At 37.8% G+C, this 27,550-nt stretch overlaps 1 protein-coding gene across 2 annotated transcripts in view; it reads left to right on the plus strand.

The window, feature by feature from the left end:
* The window catches only part of LDAH (lipid droplet associated hydrolase), a 113,798-nt gene that overhangs the window by 27,561 nt on the left and 58,687 nt on the right, over window positions 1-27,550 (plus strand). The window contains exons 3-4 of one of the 2 annotated variants that reach the window (XM_030269974.4): window positions 4,097-4,231; window positions 21,549-21,718. In XM_030269974.4, coding sequence (XP_030125834.1) covers window positions 4,097-4,231; window positions 21,549-21,718 — 305 coding nt within the window. The remainder of the gene's footprint in view (window positions 1-4,096; window positions 4,232-21,548; window positions 21,719-27,550) is intronic. The other variant, XM_072926322.1, reaches the window with a different exon arrangement.

Below are 27,550 nucleotides of genomic sequence, written 5' to 3' on the forward strand. Positions count from 1 at the left end.
TTATGATGCATTGTATAGGAAATCATGTGAAATCAGGATAAAGGTTATTCTTTAGAAGAGATATCCTGGGGTAAATATTCTGTTTATAGACGCTGTTCTCTCTTCACTGCCTAAGTGTCTTATTGAGGAAGCAGATGGCATTTAAAATCTTGATTTGATGGAAAAAGCATTACAGGAAAATGTTTGAAAGGTAGGCAAATGCATCTTTATAAATAATGCTCATATTTCTACTTATATGGCTGACTAAAGAGTAGTACTTCTAGTTCTTGGAAGCCTGTATCTGCAGTATATAGAAGTGGAGAATATTTACCTCCTAAAATAGCTCCAAGTTCCACCTCTGCACTCTTGGTTGTTCTGTACTGTTTTGTGTTAGCTGTGGGTGGAACAGATCGGAAAAGGAAGCAGTGGATTCCCACTTCAAATTAAAAATGGAAAGACTTTGAGCTTAATGTAGAATAGCTGGGTGAAATGTCATGTGTTACAGAGAAAAACAGGGAGTGTGGCAGGAGTCCTTTGCTTATTGCAGCTTATGGGTACATCAGATAAAGTGGTCCTGCTGTTCTCGTTCACTGTATAAGTTGTTCATTTGACACACTCTTTCCATGAAGTGCTTGGAAATCTTTTGCAAATTAGACAAATCCTCAGTGTATTACAGTCTTGATTCTTTTTCTGTTATGATCACCATTTACAGCTATTGTTTAAAAGATATCTGAAAGAACATAAATGCTGTTGAAAATTAAGCACAGTTGAGAATAACTGCTTGAGATGTGCATCATGGTTCAGATGACTGCAATTTGAGATTTATTGGCATGCATGAATGATTCAGCTGCCCTGAGGTGTCTAAGGATTGATGTCGTATTCAAATAACTGGAGTAACCTTCAAATCATGTGGGTTAACACTGCATTTACTTATGGTTTCCATTTTTTGACACTTAGTTGCTGAGTGATAGAGCATAGGCAGTTCTGGTTTACTGTACTGGGAAATCCTTAGAAAGCACAAATGAGCACTGTCTGGGTGCCCTTGTGATTAACCTGGTAGTTCTTTATTTATAAAATAAAATAATTTAATTGAACACAGTCCAGTTGCAAAGATAAACCTAAAACATTATTGATCACAGACTGCTGTACGTATTAAGTCCCAGTTATTTCTATTAGCTGTTACTATTACTCTGTTCTGTGAAGAAAATCTTAATCAGTCTAGGGTTTTTTTTTGTTTCCTTCCATAAAGTATTTTGACAGCAGCTCAATCAAGAGCATACAAAATTACTTTGAAGACATATGAGATAAACATTCTTCACTCATAAATATTGTAGATGCCAGCTTTCAAGAGCAGGGGTATTAATCTGCATTTACCTAGGTCAGCACAAATCTGGAATAATTCCATTGGAATTGCAAGTTCAATGAAGAATAAATTTGTAGCTGCTTTACACATGGTGATTTCTCTGTAGAAATTTTTGCTGTTAAAATTCTTGTTGATTTTCATTCCCCTGTGTGCCAGCAGTTCTCATTCATATCCCTTCAAGGCATTTTGAAATGCCAGTAGCAGTTCTAACAGCTCAGACCTCTCAGAATATCTCTTACCAGGAGCAGATGCTTATGGGGACTGGGTTTTCTTTTGCATTTATGAATTTTCTCTTCTACCTGTGTAAAATGCACACCACCTTTATCACAGGATAAAAGTCCCCTTTCACTGAAAGAAGTATTAGATTTTCTTAGGCTTTGTATAATATTTGATGCAGAGCCTCACTTCTTAAGCAGTTCTTACCTGACTTCTTCAGCTGAGCAGATTTTGTGTGTTAGGTTCACCTGGCTGATGGTGAGAAAGAGCACCAAAATGTCTCAGCTGCTGTCATTTCTTGTATCCTTGTCCTGCATTATTAAAGGAGAGAAAAGTGTAAAGAAAAAATGCTGTAATTGAGATTAATTTTGTGATTCCTTGATCTCAAAACTCCTAATGGTGTTATATTCCAGGATTAAACATAATGCAAAACATTATGATCATTTGTACTACAAAAGACACAATTGATTTGGGATTACTGCTACTTTTTTCCTCAGCCTTGCTGAAAGACAGATTTCCTCTGTGTAACATCAATCCAAGGAACTTGACAAATGATGTCAAGATTATGTTTTATTGGCTCTGGGGCCCTTCATGTTGTATATTTTTGATGTATGAAAGAGTGATGAAACTGTATGATGTGTGAATCTTGTGAATTTTTAATAGTTTTCCTGGAAATCAACTTGCACAAATTTGGTTGTGTTCTGCAGTTCTTACAAAACAGCAGTTTCTTTTTTAAAGTCTCCTTTAATGGCAAGCTTACAGAGTGATGCTTAGAAATACATAATAACTGATAGTGATGTTTTGGGTTTGGGGATTTTTTTTTCCCCTCTTCTGTGTAGTCTAGTAAAAATAATGTTTTTCTAAGATCACTAGTTTTATTAAGATTTAAAACCCCCCAGAGACACTTACTACATGGAAGTGAGGGGTGAAGTGTGTGAGATACATTGCCTAGGGGTAAAGGCTCCCTTCCTGTGCTCATGCATCATCCCAGGGTGAGCTGTGGTACCACCTCCAATGCACGTGGCTCTGCTCCGTGGGGCTGTGGGTGCCTCAGTGGCACTGGCCTCAGGGAACCTCTTGGGACAGCAATGAACTTACTGTTTGCTACCTGAAGACCAAAAGGGTGGAAGTAAAACAAGAAAATATGAAAATACCCACTACAGAATGAGAAAAAGTGGAATAACCCTTGTTTTTATTTCCATGCGCCGTTTTCGCAAGTACTAATTTGATTATAGGTCTAATTCTTCTTTTCTGTCACTATCAATGCTTACACAGCTCAGCCTCTTATTGTGATCAGACTGATGGAGAGGAGTTGACAGAATTTGAATGAAGGCTTTTTTGTTTTGTAATACACTGGTGTTATTTTGGCATGTCTTTGTCTTAAAAACTGAAAGCCATTTACACAATACTGCTCATGTTGCTTTTTGCTGTTGATGATATCCAAACTAAGAATTGCCTGATGTGAGAGTAGAAAGGCACTGAGCAATCCCAACCATGATGGTGAGCTTTGCTGGCATCTAAACAATAATAAAAAAATCAGTGTAGCTACTCTGGAAAATCAATAAATAAATAAATAAATAAGAAATTTCTGTTCTCATATCTGTGGAATTTTTATACATCACATGGAAATTAGAAAAGTTCTGCTTCATCTTCATATGGATTTCCTCTCCAATTTACATCACTAGTGATATCCAAAAGAGAAAATAAAAAGGAGGAGCAAAGAGTAGAGTTTTGTTTGGCAATCTAGAGATCCCTTTCATATATATACTTTCATCTTGGGACAGTGTTTCAGTTTCCACTTCAGCAATGGTATATGACTGTTGATATTTTCCATGTTTAACAGTGGATTTTAGAATAGGGTGGTCTGAATTCCCAGGGTAAGCATGTCTATTCAGACACCAGCCTTTTACGAGACATCCTCAAAAGCTGCTGGGTCCTCTGGGAGGACAGATTATCCCGTGGTTCTAGAGCACGGGAGTTGAAAAGGAAATAGCTTCTCCACTGGTGTAAAAAGGGACAGAGAGAAAATGAAGTTGCAAGCAACTTATTTGGTCTAATGTCTTTAAGATAAAATCATCCTTTCTTTTAGGGTCAGGACAGCCTTTTTGTATACTAACAATGCCACATACCTATTTTGAAGTGGCAACACTGAGATATTTGGCGAGCAGGCATTGGGATCACGTGATACATGCTGTCGATTTTGTGATGTTTTAATTTCACATTCCTGTAACTGGATGGGATAGATAAGCAGGCTGGTTGACCTCTGATGGAAGATGTTTTCGCTTGTGTTGGACTTCAATTTTAGGTTTTGCAATTTTGAAGTAATTCTGTAAAATGCTTCCCATAAGTGTCATTGGTCAGTGGAATTAAACAAGTTGAATAGCATAGCCCATAACATAGGGAAAATAAGAACTGGAAATGTACTAGAGAAAATCAATTAACAAATTGCTTGTAATGCTGTTTAGTTTGTTTTGAAGCAGATTGCTTGCTGTTGAAAGGTTATTATTGACTGTGCTTGTATGTTTTGTTTTTTGGCAGGTAACCCTGGACTGGCAGGTTATTACAGGACCTTTATCCAGGCCCTTTATTGTGGACTGAACCAGCAGTATCCAGTCTGGGTTGTGAGCCATGCTGGACACTGTAAACCTCCGAGTGGGATGGAAATGATAGAAGGTACAATAATGTAACCTGTGCATAGAATTGTTTGTACCCTTCCAGTTTCAGGGGCAAAACTTGTGCTTAATGAAAACAGATTAACATGAGTTTTAAATGTCTCCACTGTATTTGCACAGAAAAATTTTCACATTTGTATGTGAAGAGAAGTTGGTGAAGTATTCTAGGTAATATTTTAGGTAATAGGTAGTATTTTAGATTTGCCAGACAAATACGTGTTATTAAGAAAATAAAATAGTTAACTGTTGGCAATCATTAGAGACATGTTACAGTGAAGAAGCTCTAGAATGTGTTTATGCTGAGAAGACTAGATTAGAAAAGTATGTTCTTAAATGTCCAGTTGTCGTGGTTTGACACGGGAAAAGAATTTTCTCGGAAGGAAGAGGTCAATCCAGTCAAGGGTCAGGTTTGGATACTGACACTTGGGGTGACCAATTGAAGGTGGACATGCCTCTGAGAACACAGAGGGGTTAAAAGCAGAATTCCCGGGAGAACTCCTCTCTTTGGTTCTGGTCATTGGAGGGTGCAGACCTCCCCTGCCCAGCCCGGGCTGGGTGTGGGAGGGGAAAAGCCATGTGGCCTTGGGAGGTAGGCCAGGGGGTGAAGGATCGGGAACCGAGCTGGGCCAGCTCCTGTGGACGGAAGGGTGGAGAACGACTGAGATGTCTTTGTTCTTCCCCCCCCCCCAGCCTAGAGGGAAAGAGACAGAGAGCCAGCAGACACCTGGAAGTTTACTGGCAGAGGAGAAGGAGAAGTGGGGGGGGAAGATGCCCAGCGTGGGAGATGGGAGACGGAGTCCTGGGCCGAGATTGCAGCCGTCCGGGGAGTCTGAGAATTTTAACCCTTTCCTGGGAAATGAGGGCTTTGTGAAAGATTACTCCTCCTCAATTTGAAGGAAAGAGAGACAGCCTGGGACCTCAGATGTTAGGGAAAGAAGGTTGGGGGGAGATGATGGAGTGGCTTTTGGCTGGAATCTTCTTGTTCGCCATAGACTGAACCAATCCTTCCTCCAAGAGAGACTGCATTTTAGGGGGATGCAATGGTGAGCCAAGAGACTCCTTCAGTAACTACCAGTTCAGGAATGAACAGAGAAAAGCTGAGGAGGGTGTGAGGATGCCCTCTGTCTTCAGAGAAGAAGAGAAGACGATCTCTGTTCTTGGATCCTCAGCCCCAGGGAAAAATGGGAGGGACTGTAGTCCCAAAATGCGACACTGGACTGTTGTTCCTGTTGGTCCTTGTCAAAGCATCCTTAAAGGAGCCCTATAAGCAATCTCTGTCCATGCATGGTGGTGAGAGGAGAGTGTCACACTGGCCGGTGTGTCTGGGCGGTGCCATGTGTGACACGGAAACATAAGAGGTGGCAGCTGTGTTTCCTGGGGGTCTGTGGTGCAAGGGAGATTCCTCTCTCCCCTGATGGACTCAGTATTGATTATGTGGAAGGGTGAAGACTTGATTAAGGGTCCAAATGTGTCTCACTTTGGTTTGTTGGAGTTGGGTTGTAGGACGAGGAATGTTTTGAAAGGTTTTCATTTTGAATTTTGTGTGTGTTTTTTTCCTTTCTGTTTTTCTTTTATAGTAGTAGTGGTAGCTTAATAAAGGTTTTTTTCCCCTTTGTTATTAAGCTTAGGCCTGCTTTGCTCTGTTCTCGATCGCATTTCACAGCATTCAATTGATAGGTTGCATTTTCATGGGGGCGCTGGCATTGTGCCAATGTCAAACCATGACACCAGTTCAGAGACTGAGTATGTTAGGAGAGATTTAATTATCTCTGAATTTAAAAATAGCTGTACTAAATCAGTGAATTACCTGGAAGCAAGTACATCTTTCTAAGACTGGGGTATGGGATGTTTGCAGGGGAGAGGTTGCTTGTGTGTCTGTTAAGATTCTTTTGACATGCAGATCTGCAGCATGAGATGGTGCTCCAAGTATAGTTATATGGTGGGAACCTGCAGTGAATCCTGTCCTGAAAGCTGATTGATGTTGGAAGTCCTCTGGACTTGGACAAGCTACAGTGATGTAGCAGTAAATCCAGCATTTTTGATATTTTCTTGCTATATCACACTGTGCAAACACCCCATTTTGGAGACCACTGATTTAGAGTGTGCAAGCATTTAAATTGTGCACTTGACTTATGAGTGATGCTGCCTTGTAAAGGGGTCTAAAATGTAGCAAACTACAAAGCAATAATACACCTGATAAGACTTAGTTCAAGTACATTTTGAAAGTCTAATAAAGACTAAAGTAAGCTTTCCAACAGCAGCCATCAATCACAGACTACTTCCTAATTGACTGGAGGGATATCACTTAGCAATTTGGAAACTGAACAAAGCTACACCTTTCATTTCTATTTCTGTATGGTATCCTTCTATTCAGAGAGCTCTTGCAAACTCTGCTCCACAGAGACACACACCATTAATTGAACAATTCACTGCTGTAATTCTGCTTCCAGCAATCAATCACTGTGCAAAACTATTTGAAACTTAATTTTACTCATCGAATACAATACAGAAGTTATAACTCAGTTTTAGTGTCCTTATCCCCTTCTTCAGCTTTTAAAAAGGCATTTGTTTTAAACACTGCTGTGAATGTAAAACAGGACAACATCAATCCTTAGATGTAGGCAAAATTACAAAAAGAAGAACAGTTTTCTAGTTCTCTCTTATTTTGCTTAAAATTAGCATAAAACCTATGCATAGACAGCAGGTGTACACACATAGCAATGTTTTAAAGTGGTTTAATTCTGTGAACATCTGCTGGATGAGAAATAAGAAATGGAACATTTCAGACAGAAATAAGTGTAGAATCATGGAATCATTACATTTGGAAAAGATTAAGGCAACCAAATGCCACAATACCCACTAAACCATATCATGTGCCACATCTGCTTGTTTTTTGAGCACTTCCAAGGATGGTAACTCCACCACTTCCCTGGGCAGCCTGTTCAAATGCTTAGCCACTCTCAGTGATGAAGTTTTTCCTAGTGTGCAACCTGAACCTTTCTTGGCACAACTTGAAGTAATTTTCTCCTGTTGTATTCCTTGTTACCTGGAACAGACCAACCCCTGCCTGCCTGGCTGCAGCCTCTTTTCAGGTAAATGTAGAGAGCATTGAGGTCCTCCCTGAACTTCTTTTTTTTCCAAGCTGAACAGCCACAGCTCTCTGAGCTGCTCATCGGATTTGTGCTCCAGACCCTTCCCCAGCTCGTTGCCTTTCTCTGGACACACTCCAACACCTCATTGTCCTTCAAGAAGATGGAAGGCATGTTTTAAGGTGTCCTTAGGGCTGCCAAGAAATTACTTTTGGTAGCAAAGTGAGACTGAGACTAAAGAAAAATTAAATCAGAATTAAATTATTAATGTATTTGTCCTAATAATCTATATTTGCCAAGTGCTACAGAAATATGGAATCCTGTGATTCATATCTTAATCAACTAAAGAGACACAAATGATGTATTAAAATATATACCTTGTAAGTAGCTAATCAGCATTCATGACTTAACGATAAAATATTTGGTCAAATTATAAATTATATTCAAGATAAATCTCTAGAACTTCATAAACTACACAGATGAGTATTGAGTTAGATACAGTCAAATCAGCAAGGCATGTTTTTCCTTCTGAATTACAGGAAATTTTGAGTGGCGTTCTTAATAGTCGATTTACAAAATAAATTTCTAGTTTGATCATTTATGTTCTGTGGCCTGTAGAAAATAATAGTGTGTCCTTAAAATCTGCTAAACTAGCCTTAGTTTATGGTTCTTGGTGAAAAAATATAGGTAATGATTGATTTCTAGTCCATCAAAAGAGTGTTTCCACTGCTTGCTCTTTACATAGGGGGAGTAGGGCCTTCAGACCATTTTGAAACTGAATTACATCCTAAGAAACAGTATGGGAAAAGCAGAGAAGTGGTGAAGGAATAATAAATTATCTGTGAAGACATTGATTATATGAACCCGAAATGTTAATGTACCATCAGTGTGAAGTTTTGAACTCAAATTAAGTTGTGCATAAAAAGAAATAAATTCTAGCGTTACAGGAAAAATTGGAAGTGGTGTGTAGCTTAAATTTATTTGATATATTGCTTCTTGACTGTTGTTATAATTCATCTGAATGGATGAATTTGCTTTTGCAGCCCTCCGGCTTCTAATGAAACTGCAGAATTGGTTGTGAGTGAGAGTCTGCCTCTAGCTCAGGTGGTATAAATCCAGAAAAAATGACTGAAATTGTTTGTGTAAAATTGAATTTATAATTCAGCAAGTTAATAATGTTGTTAATTGCTGGCTAGTTGTCCACCAAATGACAGATAGAACTGTGGGCAGGATTAGCAGATATGAGCCATAAGTTTTTACCATGATGGTATGCTGTGCTGGCAGGAAAGAGCCTAAAATAGTAGCTTGAGCAAGACAAAAAGTGTGGTGTTCTATAATAAGAGGTTACGAGTTATTTAGGACAGTGATTCCCAAACTGTGATCTGGCTAATCAGATGCACTTGGCACTTCTGCTGATTTCCACTTGCTAAGTGGAATGAGTAGTGTATAAGAATACTTTTCCAATAACACTTCTGTGTAAGCATTTGCTGCAGTGCCCTTGGAGATGTTGTGCCACCATGAATGTGTGGTGCTGGCAAGGAGTGGGATTGTGGTCTGCATGGCTGCAAACAGGAGAGGAGGAGATCATGGAAGTTTGGTGTTCCAAGAACTGGATTCCTAAAAATAGGGACTTTTCCTTCTTGTTGAGTATCACAGAATTATAGAAGGGCCTGGGTTGGAAAGGAACTTAAATATCATTTAGTTACAACCCCCTTGCCATGGACACTGATGCCTTCCACTAGACCAGGTTGCTCACAGCTCCATCCAGTCTGGTCTTAAACATTTCCAGGGAAGAAGTCACATGGACACAAGGACTCGGTATGCATTTGGTAGTTTTTGCTGGCTTGTGACTAATTTATTTTGAGTAGATGTTTTTAGCAAATGCTGATGAAGGAAAATACCTACATTCCTGCATCAGGTAGATAAGAGATACTGTCGTTTTCTTTGGTCGGTAAAAAAATACCTCAGAATTAATCTCTGTCATATTCAGAAGTTTTTTGACAAGGAAATCCTTATCTGTGCTTCAGCCCTGTGTGATTAATTATAACAGCAGATATGTGGCCACACTGAGGTATACAGTGATAGCCATGTTTAAAAAGCATTTATGTCTTGCATATTTCAATATACATAGGGTGAAAAGCAGTAGGAAGGCAGCTGGGCTGGCATCTCACTTGCATACTTTAAGCTTATGCATATACACATTTAATTCACGTTTTATACATTTAATTCACAGTAATTTCACAGTAATTTCTATTTCAATAACATTTTCTGTTCCTAGGCGTATCAATTAAAATATCTGAAAATCAGTGAAAGATTCATTATCTTTAATACAAGTTCCTTTGAAGTTTAGTCCATTATATTTCTATATTATAGATGCAGAAAACTCTAGTCATGTGTATGGCCTAGAATACATTGAAATTCTGCTTAACTGTAATGCAGATTTATATTACACAGTGTTTCACAGTCTAGTGGTATCACGCTGTAGATGCAATAAAAACCCCAAGTTTCAAGCATGCCATCACAGTAGAATTATGCTGGTTTCACAACTATTTCATACCAGATGTAGTTTTTTTGAATGTATAGAGAGGGGAAGGTTCCTGTTCATGGAGCTGGCCTTGGCACTAATTAATCACACGGAGCTCCTGACGTGGTGCTTGTCAGCAGTGATCCCAGGTGAGGGCGTGCACAGAAGGATGGGACAGGAACTCTCAGCTCACTGCAGTGCAGTCCTGCTGCCCCTCGTGATCCAGCAACTGCTGTTACCCAGAAACCTTATTCCTTCCTTGTCTTGGAAAAGGCAGCCTAAGGAAGGAAACTTGTGTGCATGTGTAAAAGTTATTATGAGCCATTTAAATGTTGAGGGTTTTGTCTTAGCTTGGTAAGATCTGAATTTTACTGTATGGCTTTAATGCTTAGTGTCTATTTTAAGGAAACAAATGGTCAGTTCATCTTATGAACCCACTGGAATGCTGGAAATCTAGATGTGTGAAAAGTAAGCAGCCCTAGGGATGCTGCACTACTCCATTTACTTTTTTCCTTTAAACCACATTCAGTTAATTATTCATGGAGGTCCTGAAATCATGCCCATAATTATGCAAATACATCCTTAGAGTGAAATCTTGGCATTTGGCATTGACTTATCAGTCCTGCTTCATTTTAAGCGTGTGTTTAAAAGTCCTGTTCCATTCAAAATCAAAACTAAGAAAATTCAAATTTTGCCATATATGAAGTATTTCTAAGTTGCTCTGTTGTTTTCTTTTCTGGCCATTCAAAATGTTAACAATTTTACGTGTTTATATTAGCATACCTTAGCAGCCATGTATTTAATTGTAAAGATCATTTAAACACTATTAAGCTCGTTTTGGTATTGCTTAATGTATAGCCCATTGAGTTTGACTGAGTAGTGACTAATTTTTGCTGATGTTACAAGGAATAGGACTTTGTCTTTACATTCCTTATGGCTGTATGAAAAATAGGTTCTTTGCATTCTCTCATTTTTTTAAAGGCTTTCCACTAAGTCTGTTGACATAATATATATTGGAATATTATTTAAAAATATCCATGTGGAGAGCTTTTTAATCCATTCTAATACTTCATTCAACTAATTGCTTGGTTAAAAGAGCCAGAAGTTTTTATCCATACCTACAAATAAGAAAAATATAATTCTGTTTTTAAAGATTTTTGAAAATTGATACAATCTTCTGGATCTTTATCCAGAAAACAAGATGTTAAAAAAACAAAAAACAAAACAAAAAAAAAAAACCCACAAAAAAAGAAGGCAAGAATTCATCCATTAGAGAGCACAATGTCTTTACTGCATTCCAGGACTTTTTTTGAAATTGTTTATGGGTTATTTTGTGCATTTCATTCCATGACATAGGTATGTTCTCCAACTGATTCCACCATTTCTGTTTAGATGCAGGTGGCTTTTAGCTGGGGGGAAAAGTTGAAGAACGTTCTACCTGGTCAAGAGGTAACAGTTACATCTTCTGGTGTCTGTTTGAAGGCAGGTCACAGTTCCCTGGGATGAGCAGTGCTGTGATGTTTCAGAGTAGCTTGCTTAATGTTTGCCATATTGTTAAAGGGAAAGTAAAAACCTAATGTAATTTGGAAAAACACAGTATTTAGAGGATCGGGTTATTTTCCCCAGGGAGAATACTTAAAAATCTTTTAACACAACTCAATTTGAAAGATATTCTTGCATCTGCTAACAGAATGACAATGAAGTAACCCCAGAGCAGGGAATAATCATTATGTTTGAAAGTGTAAGAGGCCTGGATTTGTTTTTATAGTTGAGTCAAAAAGTTTATTCACTTCACAGGTTGGCTGCAGGAAGAAAAGCTGATCAATAGTTTAATTTAGCAATTCTGATTTATATTAGGGACCTTTGATTTAATTTTGGTGCCCACAAAACTTGAAACAAATGGTGCAGATCTTGATGGGATCAGTCCAGTGTTTAGTGACATTTTTATTTTTAATTGATCCACAGCTGTAAGAGTGAGAAACTATCGGTAATGTACAGTATCATTCCAGATTCTAAAAATATTCAGGTTTGGAACATGGACCCTTTCTTCAATTTTGTTTCAGTTTTAGGAATTTCCCTTCCTTTGAGGAGCAATGTAGGCATTTCAGGGAAATACAGGAAACTGTGAAGCAGAGTGTGCAGAAGTGACTGCAAATGGCCTCATTCTTAAATAACCAGTAATGCATTACTGTCACCTCTAGTGTATCTTGAATATGTAAGATCTGAGTAGAGGCAGAATGCTTGAAGAGATGATAAAGAACAAAATTATGTGGCACTGTGGATTCAGGTTGAATGAGCGAGTCTCATTGCTGCTTGCTGGATGAAGGTTTACTTTTTTCTAGTTTTGATACCACGTGGCACTACTGTCTTTCTTTAAGATAGACATATTTTTACATTTCTAAAGGCTGATTTTGAGGTTTTGTCGATTAATACATATATTAAAATAACCTAATTTACTACAGTTATTGAATTACTGGTGTGGTTAAATGAATTCTTGTTTGCCAAGTAATTCCCCATTGGGGTAAATATTGTAGCAGATAATTTAAATTCTTTGGCAGTGCCATTGTAGTGTCACTTTATTTAGAACATAGCTATGGCTTCAAGCTTATTATTGCTGAGCTTGCTGCCACTTCCTTCTGGGCTATGGTTTACATGATTTGGAGGATTTTTCAGTTAATCAAAAAGAGGGCAATATCAGTGTTCCTGAATACACTTCAGTGTGAAACTACTTCATTATGTTTGGAGCTGTTTATGTCTGGAGTGCAGGTAAAACTCAGGTGATGTGTCTTATTATATAAATTATACTGTAAAGCCTCAGGCAGTTTCAATAAGTTTGTATTGAACTGTTGCTTCAATGTCTGCTAATGTAAATGAGTGAGGAAACAAAACTTTTTAAGCCATGACTCTAGAACTGCTTGTGGTGAACTGATTTACTTTCCATGAAGGATCTCTCACATGTGCAAAATGAAGATCAAAAATCCCTTACTCATCCCCTACTGTGGGCAGAGACACCTTCCATGAGATAAGGCTTCTCAAAGCACAGTCCAGCCTGTCCTTGAGGGATGGGGCATCCACAACTCACAGTAAAGAATTTCTTCCTTATACCTAAACTAAACCTGCCTTTTCCAGTTTAAAGCCATTTCCCTTTCATCTATCACTCCATGCCCTTGTGAAAGTCCCTCTCCAGCTTGCTTGTAGCCCCTTTAAGTATTCAGTTTTGTACTGGTGGCACTTCAGTCTCTATTTCACCTATCATGTAAAACTCCAAGTAGAATAAAGTCACCTTGGGCAGGTTGCCATAGTTGTATTCTGGGCACCTCAAGTGTGTGGTCAGCATTTTCTTCAGGAAGTTTAAAAAGGAAACTGCTATCTTGGTAACAGAGAATTAATTTTTAAACAGTGTAACAGAACAGTGGTGAAGAAAAGATATAAATCAGAATTTAAATAGTCATTTCACAAAAATGTGTTTCTTCCCCAAAGATAAAAAATTTGCACTGCACAGCATATGCAAATGGTTACTTAAAGCATCAGCAACTGATAAAGAAACCTGCTACATTTATACAAAGTACAAGGTGAAATTCTATTTGCTCTGCTGAGTTTTACCATTGATTTTCATAAATTCAGACTTTTGCAGGTGCTGTTTTGTCAGTTTCTCTTTTGCCAGTGGGGATCAGTGCTGGGAGTCACTGATGGTTGGTTCCCTCTGCTGTCAGGTCACACTCTTTGTGAGGAGTCCTGGCAGAGATTACAAAGCTTTGCATGGCAGGTAGCATTGGGAGTGTTGACTGAGTCCTGTGAAGTGGCACTGCACTGTGGAATGTTTTGCAGATGTGCTGTGCTGCAGCCCTCAGCACGGCTAGCAGGGGGCCGTGTTCTCTGCTGCCATAAACTGATGTAGCTCTTTGCAGTCGGTTCTGTGCTACCAGTTTACTGCAGCAGGGAATAGAAGATAATCATTTTGGAGGGTTCTTATAATCCATAAGTTTTGAGTGATACAGATAAAAGATGGAAAAATGTTATGCTTGCCTATTTGGATCATTTACTCCTTAAAAAGGATGTTGTTGTTACATAATTTGGATATGGGTATTAAATTTGACATTTCTACGGACATATGAACATAGAAACCTAAATTTCTCTTTATACTTCTATTGAAACAGTGTCATCCAAGATGAATATTCACAAGGGCAAAGAAAAAGACTAATTTTACTAAATGCCATCCTAATGTGGCCATTATAGGAGCTGGTGAAACAGGAAGTGCATTACTGTTATTTTGGTATTGTTCTGAAGAGTCGTACTTAATTGAACGTGTCAGTCTTGGTTGATACCACAGTACTGAATAAAACTTCTGGATGGATTTTCAAGAAAAATTGGGACTGGCCTGGCAAATTAAAAGTTACAGCTTGAATTCAGTAGAAGCATCAAACACTTCAGAAAATGTCACCCATCAATCTTTCCAGTCACTGTGAAGTACAGATTCTGTATTGTAACTTGGGCTGTTGTATAACTGCCCCTCTCAACTACCTTCTTTTTCCCTTTTCTTTCTCTTAATATCATGGTGTGCACCTTCTCATTTTCTCTTACTTTGAAAATAATTATTTTTATTTCCTGTCTGTGAAATAACATGGGTTGTCTTCCTTGGCCAGCTGTCTTACTCTGCTCTAAAATCTGGCTCTCCCTTGTTTGCTCTCAGTCCTTCTTTCTCTATTTGTATCTGTTTAAACTTCCCAAAGTTTTGAAGTCCTATTTTCAATAGGTGTGACTGTTGGACTTGCCTACTGTGGTGCAGCACCTCATTTGTCATAACCAATGGAATCAATGCCTGTGAAGTGATACTCATCTGTTTTTGTTCCTTTCAGTACTTTATCATCTATGCTACACCTCCCCATTCTTGGTGGTGTGCAGAACATCATTGTTCTGGTTTTCTGTTGTTAATCTGTGTAAAAGTAAGTTGTATTGAAGTGTGCAGTTTTGTTTGTGTGGGTGACTGGGGGGCATTGACACAGCCTTGCACTTGGCTTCAGTGTATCCAGAAACAAAAACCATAGCATGGACAATCACCTTCCCAGGGACTCCGACCTCTTTGCTTTTTGCCCCTTGAGGTCATTTTTTGTTGGAAATTCAGATCTGCTCCTATACAGTGATGGGTCTCTAGCCTGCACAATGCAAAGTGTGGGGTTTTATTGTAAGTTTGTTTTATTGTTTGTTTTCTCTCTTTATAATATGATGCTGAGAATTCTTAGAGATTGCACTTCCTGCAGTTATTCAGCTTACTGACTATAAAATATAGTCATTCAAATACAGAAAACTTTAATATATACATTATGTAAAACACCCATATAGCATTTGCTTTATGCTCATTAAAGTGCTTGGAATGGAGATGTTGATTGGTGTAGAACTGCATAGTAAAACACTTTTTAATGATGTTTGCCTTGCATTGGAGATAACCAACAAAATTCTGCTTCAAAGTTTGTACTGTTATTTCATAATTACTTGATAATAGTTTCTCTGAACAGAGGTACACAAGACTGGGAATGTAAATCCAAGTTTCTAAGAGATAATTTTAAAAGTTCAGGGTGCTCCTGTATGCTTTTAATAAAAATCTTGGGTTTAGTACTTGTCATGTTTATTAGTTCATTCTGTCAGACTACTCTTGTACTAATTCAATTATACTATAGCTTCCTTTGAAAAACATATTAGGTGTTAAACAAGTGTCCCAGCAATAGGTGTGTAGAAAGCAAAGGAAATCAGTAGTTCAATTTGTAAAATAAGGCCTTGTTATTTTTTTAGTAAAGAAAATAATACATATAACCACTTCAGTGTCTTGAGTAAATGGTAATTTATTTGTAGAGGATACCTTTACAAGAAGTAATTGCTCTAATAAACACTAATGAATGGTGTGTTTATATTAAAAGTTGCATGAACAGTTCCTGAGGGTGCCAGGGCCAGACTAAGGTCTAAGGGTTAATCTAAAACACAATGCTTTAAGACCTGGTTCTTGGTGTCAGGAGGAGTTCTTCAATATTTATTTTACATTCTTTAAGGGTTTTCATCCTATTTCTTTGGCATTTTTTTGCTTGCTTGATACAAATTATCCATGGTTCACTAATCAAATGAATGATTGAATGAAACAGGCTTTGAGCAATATATCTTTAGGGGATGCCCATACTAGACCCACAAACCTTAAGTCTCAATTTTTAAGCTTATAGTTTTATTTTAACACTTTCAAATGGCATGGTTCAGTTTTTAGGAATTATTGTCTTTTGCTATGAAGAAAAAAAGCAATCAAATTATTTATTTAATTTCCAGAATTAGATTTCATATTATGCACACCATTTTAACAGCTATTTTGGTTGTCATTTCTGCCTGTCACTACATAAAGGAAAAGATAAAAACTTTCCAGGTGTTACTTCATCTAAACACAAGTTATTCAGTCAAAATTACTGCTGCTCCCACCAGTGTCTGTCTGTGTGTTTGTGGTAGAAAAAAGAGGTGGTATGTAAAGTCCAAAACACTTGGCTCAATATGTTGGTTTTACTTGGGTATTTGGTGGAGATGCAGGGGAATTCATATGTCCCTGAGCTGCCCCGTTCATTCAGTCTCCAGGCACTTGTCCTTACACTGCAAAAGATCCAGTTCTGAAAATTGTTGACCACACAAGTTTATAGAAGTGATTGCTTGAAGTTTGTCCTTAGATATCCTGCTACCACTTCTAGAGTCAGTGATCCATGGAAAAGGAAGATACAGTGCAGGTAGACCAGTGGTTTTTACCTCCCTTTCCTTTATTACATGTAGTTTCAGGTCACCTTTCCTCGTGATTCTTTACTTGATCAGGAGCAATGGAGGCCTTGTTTATGAGCTGATCTTGGGACATACTCAAAGTCACTCCATGACAAGTGGACAAGTGTTCAATATGTACTGAGCTCAAATACTCAGTCACCTGTTGTGACCAGGGCGGTTCGGAGATTGGACACGTAAAATTGTAACATTTGGGAAGTACAAAGGCATGCAGAAATTTAAAGGTCCTGTTAGAAAGCCAGGCCTCCAGTATCTTTTTTAATCAGTAAAAAGGAGTCTCTGATTCAGCAGACTTTTTAATGAAAGGCTAACTTTTATGAATTGGCAGCCTCAAGTCTGCTCATATAACTGCTACACTTTTTTCTGCATAAGAATTTCCCTTGCATACACAGCAGAAAAACAAACAAACACAATCCTCTGTTATTTTTCTGAAAACCAAAGTCCTCTTTCCTAGCAAGATTAACTTGTCAACTAATCATAGAGCAAACACTATATTTTAATCTATCATTGTTTTCTGCCTGTAGTTTTAGCAGAGGTTAGAAAAAGAGATTCATTAAAGTGATGGTGCATTTGCTTTTCCAAAAGCAAATCAGAAAATTAGTTCTTTGCCAAAAAAAAAAAATAAATACAGTATTTCTTTTAATACACCAGTTAAATAAAGTCTTAAAATCATGTCTTGGCCCAGATGGGGTGTTTGTAGTATAAGGTACAAGTCATATAATTTCTACTATCTGAAAACTGCTTAAATGAGCTCTTCTTCAGCCATGGCATGTATTCCACACCTGAGGTGAAGTCACTCTGGTCTCTTCTTTCATGTAGAGCCATTGGAGTGCTGACTGCCAGTGTGTTTGTGCAAGTCTGTTTGCTTATACAAAGAACCCATTTAAACTTCTCCACCCAAGAAATTAATGTTGATTTTGGATAATCCCTGGGCGATTTTATTATGTAAAATAAATAAATAAATCTTTCAGACTTGTGATGCAGCCCAGCTCTTACACATTCTGGACTATTAGCAGTGTAGCATTTGTGTTGGGGAAACATGAAGTGACACAAGGCGTGGGCAATTTTATGTTTGTCCAGATGTCAAATAGGATGTCTATTTCAGTACAGGGTTATGTGATGCTGGAGCTTCACCTGAGGAGTGTGGGGTTGGTCCATGATGAGAGTTTTGCATGGGAATTACCAGTCCCCACACTGCATGCACATTCCCCAGTGTGGCTTCTCTAGGAATAGTGCCAAGATGATTGGGTTGGGCAATAAACCACTATTTCAGAAGAAAAGGAAAGGTTGTATTAAACAGCTGAAACAATTTTCTGGAGTCAGCCTTGGTTTTCAGGACTGACTGTCAGTCTCAGAGAGGTTCTCTGTGTGTGTAACACAGGCCAGTAGCCGAGGGAATCAGAGCATCTTTGCTCTGAGTGTGTGAGCAGAGCTGTGCTGAGGGTGATTTGGCCCACAGTAGATCGAGTGTCCATGATCATCATCAATCACAACTGACCCATCCATCCAATTAAAAATTGCTTCTGCAGGCTCAACTCTCCCTGGCTCCCTTAAGGAAACATTGGTGCACAGGCTTGAATTGAGTGTTCTCAAGTCTGACCAAATGCAAGCAGGAAAAAGCCATTGTTTTCACTTTATTTTCAATCCCCAGCCATGTCCTTCCTCAAGGTTCTTGATCTGACAACACAGCTGGTTCTGAATAGGGACATTTCTACTGAAGCCAATAGCTTTGGGTATGTTGGCCAGAATGTCTACAGTGATATTTATTAGGTAAATAAACATTAAATTAGGTATGTAATGTCTTAGCTAATTAACTGTATTTGTCTAACATAGTTAATCTAAACTTGGGAAGTATTGAGGAGGGCTTAGGCTGTCTCTGCTGTGCTGTTTATTAATTTCATGGCAGCAGTCTTCAGCAGCCCTTTTAGCAGATGCTGAATTCATGTATGGAAAAACCATTAACCTCGTGAGACTGAATAATACAAATAAAAATTTGTCTTGTTTCCTGCTTGGTTTTTGGGGTTTTGTGAACCATGAAAAGTTCTCTACAAGATTTATACACCTACTTTGCCTCATTTTCCTGTGCTTTAACTGGAAAATAAGCTGAAAACACTTAGATTCAATATTAGAAATGAAATGTAAAACATTAAAAGATGTGTTGATAAGCTACTAAGATGGCAGGGCCTGAGTGAAAGTACAGAAATGATAGCAAATGATTACCAGGGAGAATTGACTCACTCAACTCAACACTACATATGTTACCAACACATATATCTTACAATATGTGTTGTAATACATATATACTCAGTATAATTTACTCCTTCACTTGTTGCTCTATTCAGTGGGCCATCATGTTTCTACTGTGTTGACGTTTTTTGTGTTACATATACCTGTAATTAGACTTGGGATGTAGACAACCTATTCCTACATGAAGCTGTTCTGCTGTGTAATTTAATGTAAGAAAGGCAGCTTTTGCTAAAAGTAGAGACTTAACTTAAAAACAGTGGTTTTTAAACCTTAGACTTTTATTTAGGGTTTTGGAAAATAAAACAAACTCTTTGTTTTCCATTACATGTAGAAAGCCAAATAAACAAAATATCATTTCTCATCTAATTTTGCATTCCTTGGGTGTATTTTGGAAAACCCTTTTTTGTTTTGAGTAAATTGCTCTAAATTATGCTGGGATACAGTCATTGGTAGTTTTAGCAGAAATACTAGTTTAACTGAAGAGCAACTTTGTTGGGACTTTGATGGTAATTATTTAAACTCAGAAAAAATCTATCTTGAGCAATTATTTTGCTTCTAAAGGGTATGTTTCATACACATGATCAAAAAGGTGATGTAGTCCCAGCCCACTTGGGCTACCAATTAGTTCTGTCACTATCAACCTCCCAATAACTTCACTACAGCAGTGTTAGTAATCTTTAGTGTTTGAGGTTACTGTCCAGTTGCCATGAAATTTACTGTGTAAGGATTAAAGCACTGACAGCCATAATTTGATACATGTTGTTCACAGTCATAGGCAGTTAACTCATAGTTATCTCTTTCTTCAAGCAGGTACAGAACAATCTGAAACAGAACTACGATTCTGACTTTCTTGTACAATCATTTTTCAATGTGTTTCAGTCTTTTTAATGTATTTATCTTTACAGTGTCTTTGCCTGATGGACATTTTCTTCCACATCTATTTTTCACACCACGGACAAAGACACCAAGTGGGAAGTTATACACCATACTGGGCCAATTTGGGCTGTGTGTGCATTCTGTTAGCTGCTCCTGAGTTGTTAGAGGTGGGTGGCTTTTGCCAGGAACCTAGGAGCCATCTGTAGGACCGTGGCTCAGTAATGAGCTGGTCCCCACTCTGTGTCCAAACTATGCTGCCAGGAGGTTTAGCTTCCTTCAGGCTAAAACTGCACTGCAAATCAGCCTGAAGCAGCATAAAAGATCAGAGGTTTTATCTGTAGTATGAAACTGAATCCTGAGATAATAGCACAGATTTAAGAGATTAAGTGATACTAGTACCAGTCCATCTCATCTAGGTAAGCTAGGGGCAGGCATTCATTCATTCTTTCTATCTCTTTTCTACTACTCTAGTCATGTCAGTAGAGTAGTCCAGCATAAACTGGAGTGGTGTATCCGTAACTTAGTGTTTAACTGTGGATGTGACAGCCTGGTCAGAGAGCGAGAAAACTAGATACGTTTTTCCAGAATCGGCTTGTGAGACTTTAGGGAGTTGAAGATAAGCAATGATAGCTTGTTATTATAAACAACCTGCAGGTATTGTTTTCCTACTCTCTGTTTTCCTGTTTTTCTTAAAGATTGTTTATAAGAAAGGCGTTTTGTTAATTAGCCAGTCAGGTGAAATCTATTGATTAATTGAACAATCTGGTCTGTCTGTATCGGAACAGTCTATAAAAAGAGAGGATTTCAGAGTAAAGTGAGATACTGTGCAATCCAGCCTTCTGGTGAGTCTGTGCCATTTCTTACTCAACAGCGACATTTAGTTTAGTGGGTGAAGCACTTTTCTATCAAATGAAAGAGCAGTGAACCCCCTTAGACTGGGGAACTTCAGATCCATGTCACCATTGTAATAAGCAAGTTAAAGGTGCCTGAATTGCTGTATATTTTTACAGACACCAGTTCAGTTTGTCTTGTTGACTGGCCAGGAAACAAGGAGCCAAATCCTCATCATGAGGGATTGCCCAAGCTCCTTTAGAAGGTCCCTGGCAAAACAGGAATGAAATTGTACAGTAATCTAGAACCACGAAGCGCTAACTTGATTTTCTCTTTGCAGCTGAATTGACATTGATAAGAACCTGCATTAATAGGGATATTTTATGAAGGTGCTGGTTTTCTGTGTTGACACATAGGCATTTCCTATCTTTCCTTATTCCATGGGACATTTTTGTGCATCTTTAATACAGGTGATTTTGAATATCTGAAGGTTGCTAGTGCATGATGACATATATGGGAGCTTGTCTTCTGTGGGGAGGGACTCATTCCTGGGCAGTATTGCTGTTGTAGGTCCTGATCTTTCAATGTAAAGTTGGATTGATTTAAGGTGATCCAATGCCCTGAGTTTGGTTTTGTTCAGAATGAAGGAGATCAAAATAGTGGATGATGTCCTGTGAAATCTCCATGTGTTTACATGTCTTGTGCTGGTTCCCAAGCTCCACGTAAGGCTTTACATCCTGTGCATGTGATTTAGCAGTCAGTATTTTCCAGTGGTGGTAACTGAAAATTAAATTTTTAAGTCTGGTGAGGGGTTTTTCTTGTGTTTGGTTTATTTGGGTTTTTAAAACTAATATATGTTTTTATTTAAGTGTTCTACAAAGAAGAGAGGCAAAAGAAAAGACATGCCTGAAATTTTATTCACTGAACCAAAGGACTTCTTTTCTTTTATGTTTCAGACACAGATATTAAGGAGCTAGAGGATGTTTTTGGACTTAATGGACAAGTAGAGCATAAGCTGAACTTCCTCAAAAAGAATGTATCAAAAGATATAAAGCTGGTACTGATTGCTCATTCTATTGGTTGCTACATCACCCTGGAGATGATGAAACGAGCATCAGAACTTCAGGTACATGAACCTTCTTGAATGGGAGTTGCTTTATTAACAAAGCAGTGCACATGCTCAGGCTATGGGTAATGCCATGTGTTTTCTGTGAAAACTCTATTCTGTTCTACACAAACAAACAAAAAAATTGGCTTGATCCTAGTAACATATAATAAAGCAGATTGATGTAATTCTGAGTCTGAATTTGGATCTTTAATGCCCTTGGAATAGAAATAATTAATAATGGTGACACATATATTTATGACTTCCTTGTTGTCATCTTTAAATAATTTATAAGCAAATCACTACACATTTGGCAATTGTTTTATGTGTTACACCAAGAATTAAGACTGGTTGTGATTTTTATAGTGGTCTGTTATCTTGAGGCAAATGGATCGCTGGTTAGACATGGGAAAATGTATGGGAATGAATAGTAAGATAAATTATGAGGAGTACTTCAATGAAAGACATTGATTTTAAAATGTAATACAAATATCACTGCTTCTGCAATTCAGTCTTGGTTTGTGTAACTCAGTGAGAGTGAGAGCTGTAACTGCATGTTCTGTATATCTGAACATTTTTCTTTGTCCCTGTGAAGCAGTGACAAGGTTGAAGCAGGACTATGTCCTTGCCCTCTGTAAATGGCAGACGTTGCTCAGTGCTAACTGCCTGTTAGTGGCTGATAAATGGAAAATAGGGGGGGGTTTATTCTTAAACATTCACTCTTACTAAATAATTGCTTCATCCTTTATTTTATAAAATCTTCAGTGGAAAGAAGTTCCATGTTAGTGGTGACATGAAGTCTGGGGTTAATATATGCATGTGGCTAATATATGTAACATATGTGGTTAATATATGCATATCCACTGCTTCATAAGCATTTCCACTGCACATCTAACTTCTTCTTCCTTTAAAGGTAAAAAGAACTAAAAATGTGTAACATGAGGATAACCTGATATCTTATAATAACAGGCATATTTCACTCTGTGATTATAAACAAGAATATTTTTTTAGAGAAATGTTACATATTTTCAGGAAGGAGCATTCTAGAAAATATGTGCATTAATTTGTTCAAACATGCTAGCTTTTTTGGGGTCAAAATCTGTAGTCTTTATTGCTCAAATGATTTTATTTGCTTTCAATTAAACTAAAAATTGTTGACTTAACATTTTTACACCTGTCTCACCAGATGCTGGCAGCTGTTTGTCAGTATTTTGAAATGTAGGGATCTTTAGGACCCTCCTAGTCCTCATGGTGCACTGTCTGCATAAAATTAATATATGACAAGCTACATTTAAGATGCATTCAACAATAGAAAATATTTGTGTAAGCCGGAGTATTGTGCAATCTTTGTCCCATTGCCAAAAATAAGTTAACTCTTAGGTTTTATAACATATGAAGTGTGATAATAAGAAACTTGTGTTTCCATCTCTCCCTTTATTTTTACTGGAATATTTGATTCCCACAAGATTTTGAGCACATGTGTATTTTAGTAGCTAGATCATTTGATTTTATATTTGTGTAGTTCTTGGTGATATTTTTTATTATATGAATTTTGGGTTTCATCTTTAAATTCTTTGCTTTGCAAAGAGCCTTTCATTATTTACAATTTATTATTCTGAGCTAGAGGTTAATTTGTTGTATTTTTATTCAAATAATCCAGCAAAAATTTATATTTGGAATGTATGTTTAGCAGATTTGATTTTTAGAATCCCAGAGTCATATAATTGTTAAGTTTGGGAAAGATTTCTAAGGTCACTGAGTCCAGTTGTAAATGCAGCACTGCTGTGTTCAGCACTAAACCATGTCCCGACAGTGCCACATCTACATGTTTCTTGAACACTTCCAGGATGGTGATTCAACCACTTCCCTGTGCAGTCTGTTCCAATGCCTGACCCCGCTTCACTGAAGAAACTTTTGTTTCACAATTTAAAGCTCTTCCGTAGTTCAACCACGTACAGATTAGATTGTCCCTCCCTTAGCATGTGTGAAAAGGAGAAAGTACATCCCCTTTCTCTCTCCTCCTTGGTTCCTCTTCAGCTGTCATTTTTCACAGAATCACAATCATCAAGGTTGGAAGAGACTTTGAAGATCATCAAGTGCAGTCATCAACCCAGAACCACCATACTCATCCCTAACCCATATCCCCAGGTGTCTTATCCAGTATGCCTTTTCAACACTTCCATAGACACTACCTCCCAGGGCAACTTATTTCAATGCCTAACCACTCGTTCAGTGAAAAAACGATTTCTAATAACTAATCTGAATCTCCCTTGGTGCAATTTAAGGCCATTTCCTCATATGTTTTCACTTGAGACTGACCCCCACATCACTGCAGCAGTTGTAGAGGTCTCCCCTGAGCCTCCTCTTTTCCAGACTAAAAAACCCAGCTCCCTCAGCCACTTCTCATAAGAGAATTTCATGAGGGAATTGTTATCTAGACCCTTTACCAGCTTTATTGCCCTTCTTTGGACCTGAATGTTGCTGCTATTTAGGGCCCCTGTGCTCTGCAAGTAAATGGGGTACTGCATTTTTTCCTTAGACTTGTGTGAGATAATGCTTTTCTCTCTAATTAATAGAAATGAAACAGGAATTACCAGTTTATTCCAGCATGAATTCGGTTTTGGAGCCCATCCCTATTTTCCCATTGACTCTCATTGACACTCCCATTGGGTGTTCCTTCAGGAGAGCCACTAACGCAAACTTAATCTTAGATTGGTGCCTTTAACCAAGTCTGATTAGTAGAGAAGAGTGCACAGGTTACGTCCATGCTTGTAACTAAGTGGGGCTATGGCACAGATTTCAGCAATGGGACAGTGATGTTTTAGACTTGTCTTTAAGTGACTTTCTGGCCCAAAGAAAGCAGCAACTCCCAGCAGCACCCTTGCATGGTTCTGGGTTTGGCTGAGGTCCAGGACCATTCCCAGTAGTTAGTTTGGATGCTGACATCCTGTTCAGAGACAGGAGGAGATTCATCCATGTGAGTACAATCCATCCTGTGCCCTCCTGTTCGGTGAAAAGCTGCAGAATAATTCATGGCTGGTGTTTTCTGGCTCATGAGAAACCACAACACTTTCCAGTTGTCATGGTGGGCTTCAAGTCTTAACAACATTCACCTCTCCGTGGGAAGTAGAGCATCCAGATTTTGCCAGACTGCTAAAAAATTTTGGCACTGGGAAGGAAAAAAAACCAGCCTCACTTTGTGAAGATGGAAAACTGCAGTAATGTACAGCTTCCTTGATACTTGCTCTTAACCTCATAATATTTTTCGCTCTTTATTCGGACAACAGAACTGAAAAATGAGGCTCAGTGACAAAATTATTTTCTCAGTTGTTGGAACATGCATCTGACCCATAAATATGCTACATCCTCCAGGCATTCTCTTCTAAAATGCAAATCCTTACTTGGAGGATTTCCTTGTACATTACTGGCAGCACTATTGAGTGTTTCCTAAAACACTCCATTTAATCATTAATTTAATCAAAGATTGACAAGCTTCCTTACTAGTGAAATTCAATCTCTTACAGCATTAGTCTTATGTTTGCAGTGATGCTTTTGAAATGCTAACAACTTTGTGGTAGTAAATTAACCCTTGTTAATGAGTACAATATAAGTATTGATCTTCTGTAAAACTCGTTGAAGAGGAAGAGTTTAAAACCTCTGAGTAGTATCAGTTTAAGCAAATTAAATTTCTGTAATATGTAAATCATACCCATGTATTGCTACTGTGTCTCAGTGGTGTGAAGAAATATTGGGTATTGCTGGAATTTGTTGATTTCATAAATGATAGCTAAAAACACAGAACATGAAATAGTTGTGTATTTTAAAACACATTCCTAACTTGGAAACCCTGATGCATCATTCTTGTGCACATACTGATTATTTAGTTTCACTTGTTGAACACTTGGTTGTGAGTATGGGAAGCCCTTTCATAATGTTAGGGAAGAGAAAACTACTATGTTTTTAAATATGGGTACTTCTCAAGAAAACAAAGTTTTTACTCTGGAACTACTGTAAATCTACAGGATCTGCGAGATTGAAGGAGGGGAATTTTTTTAACAGTACAGGCACTGCTAAGCATGTCTGACCTTTAAGAAAATAGGAAATCTTTTCAGCGGGATTAAAGGAAGGAGGGAAGAATATATGAAAGCAGTGACACTCATTCAGTTTCTATTTTACTGAGATTAGAACCTAAATATGTAATCCAATACTCATGGTGTCAACGTCTTCTGAAAGGATGGCAAGGTAGCAGGTTGTGACTAGAAGTTCTGGTGCTTTTTGGAAAGAGAGAAAAGATGAAAATATAACCACTCATGAGAGAAAAAGAAGTACACATTTTAATTCCATATTTGAAAGTTTCATTTGATATAATAGCATCTTATTCCAATGTTGATTACCTAAATTAGATGTTATGGTACTTTAAACAAAGTCAGTTTATATAGATATCATCTAGGTAAATTAGTTTCTGATGTCTCACTGTCTGTTATAAAATATGTTTAGCAAGGCATATTTTTAACCATCTTAAATGCTTCCTTTCAGCAGTAAGTTTATCTCAGATATTTTGAAAAGTACAGTGAGACTGCATAAAATAGAGAAATATTATAGAAATATATATTGAGAGAGGGAGTAATAAATACATGAATTTCTTGTTAGTTGCAGGCCTAAATGAAAAAGTGAAAAAAAATCAACATAAAAATTAAAATTACTTACAGTAACACAAACTCAGTGACAATATTTGTAAAATTATTATACAGGAGAAAAACAGGTGGCTATGCTTAGCAGGCTTCACAAGGGAATTGGTGCACATTCAGATAAATGTGTATCTTGTGAATAGAGCTATGAATTTCTATGGCATGGTATGAAACTAAATTGAGTCTGGTGTTGTTTTCTTCTTCATCCATCCATATAAATGAAATATGTATTAAAGGAACAAACAAATGGCACTGGCCTTGTATAGACCCACCTTCATCCCCCTTTATGTGTTGAGGAAGCAAGAAAAGACTAACTGACACAATCTTGCATAGATTTAAACATGAATCTGAGTTCAGCTGCCTTCAGTGAGATGAGTGTGTTACTTTAACTTTATGGATGTTATAAGTTGGTCTCTGAGTTTGATTATTTTTATGAGACAGAGAGAAAGATTTGGCAGTTCTGTCAGTTCTTGGTGTATCGAGTCTTTGGAAGCATATACAAGGCAGTCTGAGACAGCAATTGGGATAAAATTTGCTTTAGTTGACAGCTTATACATTACAGAGTCTGCAAAATCCACCTCAGAATTCTGGATGATGCTTCAGGCAGTATCAGTAATTCTGATGGATCAGGCAGTAAAGCAGCAATAGGAACATTGGGCATATGCAAATGTTCTGCAGCTCACTTGCCTGGAAAAAGAGAGAAGTAGAGCAGATGACTTATTAAATCTAACCAAATCAAATAAATAATATACTGTATCTTTGAAGCATCAAAGAAGTTGCTACAAAGATTTGCAGAAAATTTTTTTTTTCATAAGAAAGAAAATATGAAAAAAATCTTCACATGAAAAGCTAAGGCAAATATAAAACATCCTCTCTGTTTGGGTGGGAGGCTGCAAAGTAAGGAGATGGGTTCATGGCAAACAAAGGTTTTTAAGGGAAATACTAGCTTTTGGCTGAGACACTCATAAAAGGCTTGGATTTAAAATTTCAACTAACGTTGAAAACACCGTCAGCGAAAGGCTGATAACTGCGGAATGAGGTTGAAAGTGTCAGCTCACCCAAGAGACTGCTAGCAACCATTATTTTCATTGGCTTCATGACAGATCCTAACCCTGAGGGACACAGTTATATTCTTTTCTATTCTTCCCCTTCAAAAAAAAAGCTT

The sequence above is a fragment of the Taeniopygia guttata genome, chromosome 3 (assembly GCF_048771995.1).
Source record: "Taeniopygia guttata chromosome 3, bTaeGut7.mat, whole genome shotgun sequence".
In the NCBI taxonomy this organism is placed as follows: domain Eukaryota; kingdom Metazoa; phylum Chordata; class Aves; order Passeriformes; family Estrildidae; genus Taeniopygia; species Taeniopygia guttata.